Source organism: Astatotilapia calliptera, chromosome 6, assembly GCF_900246225.1.
Source record: "Astatotilapia calliptera chromosome 6, fAstCal1.2, whole genome shotgun sequence".
Taxonomy (NCBI): domain Eukaryota; kingdom Metazoa; phylum Chordata; class Actinopteri; order Cichliformes; family Cichlidae; genus Astatotilapia; species Astatotilapia calliptera.
The window spans coordinates 11,961,639-11,972,903 of NC_039307.1; the positions used below are offsets into that span (position 1 = coordinate 11,961,639).

The 11,265-nt window shown below is 40.2% G+C and overlaps 1 protein-coding gene across 1 annotated transcript; it reads left to right on the forward strand.

Annotated features, from left to right (window-relative positions):
• The first annotated feature begins 5,297 nt into the window (after positions 1–5,297).
• Positions 5,298–10,640, forward strand: dusp5 (dual specificity phosphatase 5). The gene is made up of 4 exons (XM_026170332.1): positions 5,298–5,977; positions 6,926–7,065; positions 7,656–7,875; positions 9,847–10,640. Exons 1-4 carry the CDS (start codon positions 5,614–5,616, stop codon positions 10,251–10,253), a joined length of 1,131 nt encoding a protein of 376 aa, XP_026026117.1. The 5' UTR covers positions 5,298–5,613; the 3' UTR covers positions 10,254–10,640.
• Positions 10,641–11,265: the final 625 nt, after the last annotated feature.

Below are 11,265 nucleotides of genomic sequence, written 5' to 3' on the forward strand. Positions count from 1 at the left end.
GAGAAATCCTTCATTGTCAATGCTTCTTGTAAATAAGTCTCTTAACACTTTTGAAGATTGCAGCCTAATATGGTAACACTTTGTCTGTCTTGGAAGAGGGACCCTCCTCTCGTAACTAAAATAAAGAATTTAATTGTAGAGATTGTGTAGCTTTCTGGAGCTAATATGCCACTTTGAGTAATAGAAATGGGTTATCAAACTATTATTGGACATTGGTATTCCCAGTAAAAAGAAATACAAAAAAGATAAAATATTATAAATCTAAAAGATTGAATAGGACATTAAACTGAAAGCGATTCAGGCAAATTATGAAGCCGAATAATGCATTTATAACTAATTTATAAAGCCAAATGCTATAATCAGTTACCAAGAGAACCATAAAAGTTCCAGCAAGCATAAAAAAAAAACAATATCAAAACACAGTAGTATAGAAGCTAATTCATTGTTTAAAGTTTACCCAAACCTATAGATCAAAACGTTGGTCAAATCAATTCAGAAGCCAAATAATGTTCTTTTTCTTTTTCTTCTTTGGAGGTCACCACAGGAGATCATCTGTCTCCTTCTCATCCTAGCCTCCTCTATCTCCTCTATCCTCCTCTATCTCCTCTATCCTCCTCTATCTCCTCTAGCCTCCTCTATCTCCTCTATCCTCCTCTATCTCCTCTGTCCTCCTCTATCTCCTCTAGCCTCCTCTATCTCCTCTGTCCTCCTCTATCTCCTCTAGCCTCCTCTATCTCCTCTAGCCTCCTCTATCTCCTCTGTCCTCCTCTATCTCTCCCACCCTCTTCATTTCCTCCTTCACTACATCCATTAACCTCCTCTGAGGTCTTCCTTTTTCCCTCCTCCCTGGCAGCTGCATCATCAATTTAAAAAAAAAAAACCTAAATAACCTAAACTTTTAATTCAAAAAGAAAACCATAAGATCAAAGCAAAAAAATGTAATGTTAAGTATCATTCAGCAGTCAGAAATCCTCAGCAAGAAGTTCCCGCATTTTGCACCATGTTTACATTCATGAGAGACCAAGGTGAAAAATATGAAGTTAACTTAAGATGAGTAAATGTGATTTTTGGGGTGGTACAAGAAAAAAAGAGTTTGCTGATGCTAATGATGATAAACCTTTAAACTTAGTACTTTTTAATGTTAATGATTAAATGCAACAGGGGGGCATACGCTTTTTTTGGCTTCTGAATTGGAGCATACCAGAAGAAGTCTGAGAAACACTAGTTGATTAGTTCATTGTGAAGGCATTTTTTAAATATAATTCTGTGGGTGGCATTACCAGAAGTTACTCTATTAAATTTCTGATTTTAGTTTTAGACAAAAGGCCAATCTTTTAGTTATTTTGATAGAAGAGTTGAATTCCAACCTGCTTCACTCCATGGTCAGCTGAGTGGTAGGTGAGTAATGTGGGACTTATTGGGAAACTGCATCACAATCTGGAGCCTCTGTCAGCAAACCAGGAAGCACCTGTGGAGCCGAGAAAGGAGGAAGGGTGAGTGGGGGTGAGAGGGGTACACGTTCCTGCGAAGGCAACCTATTGTGTAGGAGTTCTTTTTAGAAGTCACGTGTAAAAAGGGACATTCTGAACAGGAAGTGGCTTTCCATACATATGCTGTGTGGCCAACACTTATTGTCCAGGGTATATATAAAAAAAAATGAATTCTTGTTCAAGCACAAAAACACACACGGCGCAGTTCTGTCAACAAATGATGTAAAGAAGCATTTCTAGATCCCCAATTTTGGATTAGGCCTCACTAACAAAACAGTAAGAAATCATACTCAGTCACTCTTAAGGTAGAACAACTGTTTTCCCAGAGTCAGTAAATCACAAAATAGTGCGGTCAGATTACAGTAAACACATAAGGAAGTGGACAAACCTTAAGTTCAAAGTTTAGAAAAGCACTAAACACCATAGATTGCTGACATTTTAAAATGGTGGACAGAAAAGATTATCACTGTGAAGATAGACACAAAGCCTTATGCCTTAAATGTTTTGTATTTTACAACCAACAATCCAACATTCAGACAAACTAAAAAGCTAATCTCTTTAGCAAAATTCAAACTTGTGTCTTTTTAAAGTTATAGTACTTCATCCAGACGGTGAGTTAGATGAAATAATAAGTAATTTGTGAGGAGGAGATTTCTTTCTGTTTCTGTTCCCACAGTTCTTCTTAACTTTATTTCTGTATTTATATTAATTAGTTTGTGTGTGTAATCTATTTTGAATCTGATTTTGTTGACTGTAACAGAAGCACAGTAGTTGTGCATGCTTTAACAATTCAATTAAATCTTGAGCATCAAAATTAATTCCGGTTACAGGTCGCTGTGCAAGCAACACTGTGGTTTAAAAGCTGCCTGCCTGCTTCCTTAATGTATTATCTATAACACATAGCCAATTATATACTGAAGCAATCCTATTAGAGTGATATGTATGGACATAGACCATCCATGTGAGAGAGCAAGAGCAGAGAGATGGAAGGAAAGAGATGAGGAGAAAGGCCTGAGAACATGTTTCTTGTTTACCTGGCTCGCATGGGTCCACTGTTGTTATTTACAGCTACTCTAACAAAACCCATAATAAAATGAGGGCTCGGAAACGGATGGCGGGCCTCCCCACTCATCAGCAGTGATGTCACAAGCCAAGATTAGACCAGACCATATGGCACGCTGCCTGCTGTCACCTCTAATCCTCTGCTGCCATTCCAGCATCTATCTATCTATCTATCTATCTATCTATCTATCTATCTATCTATCTATCTATCTATCTATCTATCTATCTATCTATCTATCTATCTATCTATCTATCTATCTATCTATCTATCTATCTATCTATCTATCTATCTATCTAGGCTAGGTCCTTTTCTCTCTGTCATGGGGCGCATAGAGATAGTTTTGTTTTTGTTCTTTCACAGTGTCAGTCCATCTGTGTCTGCCACTGCGTCTGTTTCACTGTCTGCGCGTTTGTCATATTTCTGTTGTTGACTGCTGCTCTGTTTTGCTCTGTTAGTTCCCACTCATTCATGCAGCAGACACAACATGATGTAACACCTATTTGTTAGGTTCATTTACCCAAAGAGGCTGTCCGTGTCCCATCTTTACATTATGTACGGCTGGTTTGTTTCTGGATTTAAAAAGTGGTATACATAACACTTGACTAATTTCTATGCTTTTCTCATCTTTAGCAGATTCAGAAAAAACAACAAAGTCACCAATGAACGTATTCTACTTCAGGGTGTTGGTTCTTCTTTTGCATGTACTCATACACCAAGTATGACATACATTCAATCCAAAAAGGTTTCGGTTGGATTAAGGGCTGCAGACAGTCACAGCTACATATTGAAATCCAAATGTGCAAATGTAAACAAAACTCATACACAGTCCTGAGCAGTGTGTCAGGATTGTTTGCATGTCATGTGAGTGTAGGCAGTGTGACGTTTAAACTTGTTAATTCATTTGTGGGATTAGGATTTTAAGACCAGGGATGTTGGGAGGATATAACGCTGGTTCACTGGGTTTTACATGGTAAGCGGAAGTTAGAGGTTGTGTTTGTCAGCTACTTTGTCTGAGCTCTCTATGACATTCCCTACATTGCTGAATACTACATGGAAGATTATTCTCGCGTAGCCTTTAGAAAAAAAGAAAAGAAAAGAAAACTCTTCTTTAGATATTTACAGTAGAGTAGGTGTGTTACTCACAAACATGCACCGTATGAACCGTTTTCTTTTGCTCTTGGTGTAAATGTTGTTACTTGTAAGCCTTGTGATGAGTTATGTGAATTTGTTTTGCATTTATTTCTTAATTGTTTGGCATATTTTTAAAACTGCATTTGAAGCTCTCAGCTCTAAAGATGTAGTTTAGACCTACTTTAGAGCTGAAGTTTACTACAGTATGACATTATTGGAATGTCTTTAGTATGTCCACAGATCTGCAAAGACCCCTGCATAATGTCGAAATTAATCAATACTTGAAAAATTACTTTGGGTACAATCAGTGTATCATTTGATTTTAAATATCTTAAAGGTACTTGTTTCTTAGAAATAGTAAATAGCAGCATAATTTTTAAATCATTTTCTTTACAACTTGTGAAAATGAAGAAATCATGCAGATATAGCGTTGTAAATAAACATAAAGTAGTAGTGTAAAAAAAAACATAGAGTAATATATAACTTAAAGATTTTATAGTAACTTGTTGTTATCTATCTGCCTGTAAGTTACTGAGAAATTTACTGCAGTTTTACTGAATGTTGCTTCCCCATTGAACTTTACTTACTGATAATTATGTTAGGTAAAAAACTACACTCAAAATCGAGAACAATAACATGGGAAATTTCGCCACATTACGCAAAAACTTGTGGGGAGTGTTATGAAGTGCTACCTCTGTGTGATAGCATTTTGCTTTGACAACATTTGAGATATCAGTTAAAGCAACTGAGAAGAATTCTTTCTGGATATTTGATGTGATGGGTTTGGTGCGGACTTTTGTCATTCTGCTTCCACTTAATTGATACCAACATTCATTGAAATCATTTCATATTCATATAGCACTTTTGTAGTCTTACTGACCGCTCAAAGTACTTCAGACTACATGTCACATTTAACCATGCATTCATAGAGTGGGCTACTTTGTTCACTCTGGTGAAAACATTCAAACTCCTCAAAGAAAGGCCCCAGCAAGGGTATGAACCAGGAACCTTCTAATCCAGAGCAGCAGATATAATCAGATTTCACAGCTGACTCACAATTGCGTCTCTTGTTTTTCTCGGTTTAAGGTCGCTTAATTGTGTCCTGTAGAGGAAAATCATGTTGGATAAACTGCTGCAGGCAATAAAAAAACATTAAAAACACATGAAAAGGGCATACTTTTACGGGAAAGCACAGCTCTAAATTGCAAAAACAACTACATGATGTTTTTGTTAACAAGTTTAGCTGAAAAAGAGGAAAATGAATACTTATAATGCTCATACTTAACTAAGCTTTAATTAGTCAGACAAAAGAAAGCAGTAAAAGGTTAATGAAATGATAGTTGCACCTCTATTTCAGACATTTTGTATGGTTGTCGTTTAATAGGCTGGCTTTAGTAAGGTGCACATTTGTGTTGCACTCGTATTTCTGGATGTTATGGTTGATATCCTTCCTCCAAAACACTTCATCTTTTTTTGGCCGTGTGGGACCCTTTCGTTTTATTTTGTGCAGTGAGCTGTAGGGTCATCCCTTTAAAGCGTCTGCCTCTGTGTCCTTTCAATGGTCACTGAACACGAAGTGGAACCTGAAAATAATGAAAGGACAGGTGTAGGTGCAGGCAGAGGACACTCTGTGAGTAATGGCTGAATCAAATTCACCGCAGTTGTAATCGGGGTGTCGTGTTTACAAGGGCCGCGGGAGGAGTCACACAGTCGAGTCAGAGCTGTGGGCGTGTTTTCTTGCCATCGCGCCGCGCCGGTGTCCATATATGGTTCGTGACGTCTTGCTCCGGAGGTTCCATTCACATAAAACTGATCGGCAGGAATCCCCTTGGAGGAAATGTAGGCACTGGCGCGGGCACTTCTCTCGCCCGTATTCAGGAGTAATCAGTTGAATTTTTTAGGCAATAAAAACAAGTCCAACAAATCAAAATGAAGGTCTCTAGCATAGACTGCCGGCGTCTGAGGAAAATCATCAGGAAGGAGTATGGAAGCTGCCTTATTGTGGACTGTCGACCTTATTTTTCATTCACGAACTCTAATATCAAAGGCTCAGTCAATGTTAATCTTAACTCAGTGGTAGTCCGGAGATCCCGAGGAGGACCGGTGCCCCTGCAGTTTGTCATCCCGGATGAGAGAGCTCTGTTTAGGCTTCGGGAAGGGAGCATTTCGGCTATAGTAGCGCTGGATGACCGGACGTCCCACTGGCAAAAACTGAAAAAGGACAGCGTAGCTCAAATAGTAATAAACACCCTGTCACATCTTGCGAGCGGGGCCAACATCTGTTTCTTGAAAGGTGAGAGATTTGGCGAGATGAATTATTTTAATATAGACAAAAAGAAAAGTCGGAAAGTTTTTTTTTTTTTTACTAAATAGACCTTTTAAAAAGCCATTAAGGCAACTCAGTTTTATATTTGTTTGTTTTTATCATTTAATCTATTTTATTTTATTTCATAAGAGTTTTGAATTCGTCCATATTTTTATTTGTGGGGATATAAATTCAGAGTCAGTTTTATATCTTTTATGGCTTTGTATGTTGTTGTGGCACAGACTTAAAGATGAAATCTTTTTTATTATTATGACAAATTGTAAATATTGTTTGTTATAATCTAAAATGTATCCTTATAATTGACTAAATGAAATATTAAGAAGTTATTGTGATTTTATTTCAAAAGGAGACGAAAGGGCAGAAAGAAACCTTTAATATTTAATCTTAGTCTATTTTTTCCCTGATAACACTGGTACTGTTCGGGGCAGTTCTTCGCCCCTTTTGCCTGTGTTAAGAGTAGCCGACATTTTCTTTTACTTCTTGGACATACTGTAGATGTCCTGCGTGCGTCAGTGGAGCGGATGAGTCAGTGCGAGAGAAACGCCAGCAAATTGGTGGTGCAATTGCTTTCGTTGATAAAACGAAGAATTTCACCCCTCCCTATCCGCACTACCTCTTTAGGCTAAACAAATCCCCCGGGGTTTGTGTTTAAACACATCCATCTCCGTCTGTCACTTGTGCGTCCTCAGAATGTTGGCCTAAATCGATTACCGGTCCTTCGCTGCGGGCTCCTGTAATTAATTACGCGTCTGTAATCAGGTTATAGAGGTTATAATCCGGTGCTAAGTCTGTTTCATAAACGCTGCCATTTCACAAGATTTGTGGTGTTGGTCGGAGGAGGCAGAATTATTGTAAGCTCATTTATTAAAAGTGTGTTTGTTTGTTTTTGGGTTTTTTTTTGACTGCTTCTCTCAGGAGGATTCGAGAATTTCCACTCTCAATACCCTGAACTTTGCACTGAGGTGAAAACCATTGACCAGAGCGGAAGTGAAACCGAGAAAAGAGTCAGCAACCACAGCGAGAAGCTTTCACACCACAAACCAGATTATGATCAGGTATGGAAACACCCTTTAGCGTACAATGCAGTACTTCCCACCATCTCTCCTACAGGACCACGGGGCACAAAGCCACTGCCAGTTTTTTTTTTAAACTTAATCTAAAAAGATACATACACACAGGCACGCTCAACGCATGCTGACATCAGAGAATTTTATTTTTGGCACATCAAAACATTTTCTCAACTTACATATGATATTATATGACCTTCGCTGCTCCCCGGTCTTTTTATAAAGACAGCATGATGCCCAGCTGATATCAGGACACCCCATAGAAAAGACAGCCTTTCATCCCTGACCTTTCTGCTATTATTTCCACTGACCAAATAGAAAACATGTGGCTAGTTTAGATTTCAAAGAACACTGTTGTGTCTGGTTGATGCATTATGGGCTCTTTCAATACCGGGGAATTCCTCTAGCATCCTGCGTCCATTTTGTCTGCAAATGACTGTAATGATCGGCTGGCAGGTGTTTGGATGTTCCTGCTTGGACAATGGTTGTGTCATAGCAGATGGATAAATCTGGCGATCGAAGCTGTGTGTCGTGAGCTTGACTCATGTCTCCGCTTTCTCCCTCTTTTCCTTCCTCAGGGTAAACCAGTAGAGATCCTGCCTTTCCTCTACCTCGGTAGTGCCTACCATGCCTCCAGACAGGATTATCTCAGCGACCTTCACATCACAGCCTTGCTCAACGTGTCACGCAGGGACCTGCAGCCGGCCAAGGGCCACTATGACTACAAGTGGATCCCTGTGGAGGACAGCCACATGGCCGACATCAGCTCCCACTTCCAGGAGGCAATAGACTTTATAGGTGAGTTGAGGAGAGTAAATGCATTTAACTGTTGATTTCTGCTTCACAGGGTTTGCCTTGAGATGTTTTGCTATCTTAGAATACGGCTGACTCACTAATGCTCAAACCATGCTAGGAAAGGGAATAAATAGACCAACATTAGCCTCGGTCTATATGTATTTATAATCCAGCTTCACCCCAAGGAGTCTCAAAAATACCCACGCTGAGTGAGCGAGATATCTATACATGGATGCATTTATTTTTGAAATGCGTCTTTGTCTTCAAATAGCCTCCCTTTATCGGTGCTGCTCACCTGCTGCCATTCACAAATAGAGGGCTCTAAGAAACCCGGCTGTAATCAGTTTAAGTTAATCGCCAGCCTTCAATCCCCCACCAACATATACTGCCTGTCTGCTTTCATTCAGGATTTGCTCACTTCCCCCGTTCCCTTCCGACCTCCCCCCCTTCTTTCCTTGAAAAAGACAATCCCATGCTGGCCAAATCACATGGTGCCGGGTGTGGCCAGTCAGTGTGACAACTGGGTGAGCTGTACGTGTTTAGTAATGACCGGGTGTAGGAGGCTGGGGGCTGGCTGGCACACACACATACGTGCATGCATGCACAACAGCATTGTTTATGATGGTTGGGTGGAGGATTAATGACAGCTACACAATGAGGGAGGACATCAGTTTTTTTGTTAGCAAGAGGGACTCATTGGTGGACCTGTGGCCAGCAGGGCAGCAAATGTGTTACAGAGGAAAAGAGAGTGCGTGGGAGGGAGAGAGGTGTCGGATAATAGCAGCAACAGCAAAAGATGTACAAAATGTGCTGGCGGCTATTTATATCCAGGCATAACCAAGGACAAAGCTTACCCACAAGCAGCTTGGCTGACCTGTATTAGCTGGATAGTATTGTGCACTGTTTGGGGATGCAGCCTACATTTAGGGTGTGTTTAAATATCTTGTCCATTACATAAGGCAGTTTTAGCCTACATTCAAAGAGGGCCTCAACATTTCATCAGGCACGCTAACTGATTAGACACGGGCTGCTGGTCTCATAAAATCAATCAATAAATCGGAAACCCTTCCGACCAAGCGGGTGATGTAAACCGGAGAGGAGAAAATAAATATTATTGACCTCGTGGGTGAAAACAGCGGTTGAAGCATGCCATGACATCTCCAGCCAAAGGACGGTAATTAAAACACCCACTGCTGCTGCTGCCCCGCTCTCATAGCACCCTCCTCTCCAGATGAAGGTTCATTATTCATTCATGTGGTTTTATCGGGAATCAGAGCAGTCAGAAATCAGTCATTCTCCTTCATAAACGCACAGAAGTGGCCCTTAATGTTTCTGCTTAGTGGACGAGGTGATGTGTAGGTGTCGTTACCGGCTCGTGGAACTAAGTGTCAATATGTAGATCAGACTTAGATGCGAGACAGAAAAGAAGACATGTGGGTGTTTGCTTCTAAGAATTCTTGAAACGTGTTGCGAAGGACATTTAGACAGATGTGTGAAAGTGAACTCGTGTGTAGGCCTTAAAACATACTGACGAGTATGTAGGAGCGAGGCGGCTCCAAATTAGAATACACTTCTCTCTGCCACAGCGAACACCACAGCAGCACGCAGCACCCCCACAGTGGTGCAGCAGAAAACAAATCACATGTACAGCTGCACTCTGTGACTAAGTCAAGCCTCCCACGTGCCTCTGTGTGTGCCACTTACAGTAGCAAATGACGTGTGCTCATTTCTTTCTACAAAATAAATGTGGCAAACTAGATGTTCATGAGAAAGAAAGAGAGATAAAATATTTGGGGAAAAGTGTTCCTATAATATAGTGAGAGTGATCGACTAGACAATAATAGCCCAGTTAAATTTCTTTCCTGTTCCAAACTCCTGATTTGAAATCAGTTTGATGTGTGGTTTTCTTATGCTGATGATTAAAGAAAGAGAAATATGTCACTGTCTCACCAGATTCCTCCCTTTTTCTTCCAGATCATGTGAAGCAATCAGGGGGGAAGGTCCTGGTACACTGCGAAGCAGGCATCTCTCGCTCACCTACCATCTGCATGGCCTACATCATGAGGACCCAGCAGCTGCGGCTTGATGCAGCCTTCGACATCATCAAGCAGCGCCGGGCAGTCATCTCACCAAACTTCAGTTTCATGGGTCAGCTGCTTCAGTTTGAGTCCGAGGTGCTGTCCAATGCACCGGTTCATGCTGCCACACCTGAACCGGCCACGCCCTGTGTCTCGGAGTCCGCTTCCTTTTTTGCCAATGACTTTGCCACTACCTTCAACACCAAAAACTTTGAGCCGTCTGTGTTCACCCTCCCTACCTCTTGCCTGCAGTCCCCAGTCCACCACCAGTTCAAACTGAGCCCAATAACTGCACTGCCTTAAAATAAACTGTGACTGCTTGTAGTCTTACTTGAAAATATAAAAATCAACGCTCTCTCTGTGTGCCTCCGGCAGAGCAGATAGACTGGAGATCAGCCACAGACACAAAGAAGAGTCAAAGACAACTGTATTCATAATAGGACTTGAAGCCTATGAAATCCATCGGCTACAGACACTGATGCTTTTTTCCTGTCTTCTGAACTGCAGCGATGAAACAACACAGCACAGTGATAAACTGCAATATACATGCCTTAGGTTGATATTGTGATTCATTTGCCTACTCACAAACATGGTCAGGCATTTAAACCTAATTTATTTGAAAATGATGGTCCGTTTTTTCAATAATGTGGATACAAATATGTGTTTAATAAATGTTTTCACTGCAAAAAACATTGTTGCCGTGTAATCTTTTATTGTGCATGTGGCAAATGCCCTTTTTCATTCAAGCCAACATAAACATGTTCATAAAAACAAGACAAAGGAATGACCAATATTTATGGGTTTAGATAATAAATCCTGTCTAGACAGGCATAAATGCAGCAGTAGAGGCAATAGTGACACCTACAGTGGCTTAGAGCTGGCCCTTGTGACTAGAGGTATATTTAGATCAGAAGCCTTGCATGTATTTCGTACCTATAGTCGCCTTCCACACAGCCGTATTTTTTATGCATAATCTATGAAAGCGATGAAACTTGTCGCTTTCATAGAAAACTTAAACCAATTTTAATCAGAATTTTGAGACATCAACTACTAGAAAATAATTACAGTCAAAATTCCTGGTAGAAAACTGTCTGCACTGTTATTTAAAGACACTATAAATAATTTTGATAATCATTAATACAACAATGTTGATCATTATTACCACAGTCATTATGATGATTTTTTTTTTTTTACCGCTTTTAGTCTTATATTTCCCAATGCTGCTCATCAAAACAATTTTGGCGCCCAGAGCGCAGACTGCTAGACTGTACCAACTAAACAAAAAGAAAGGCGAATAAACAGCAATAATAAAAGA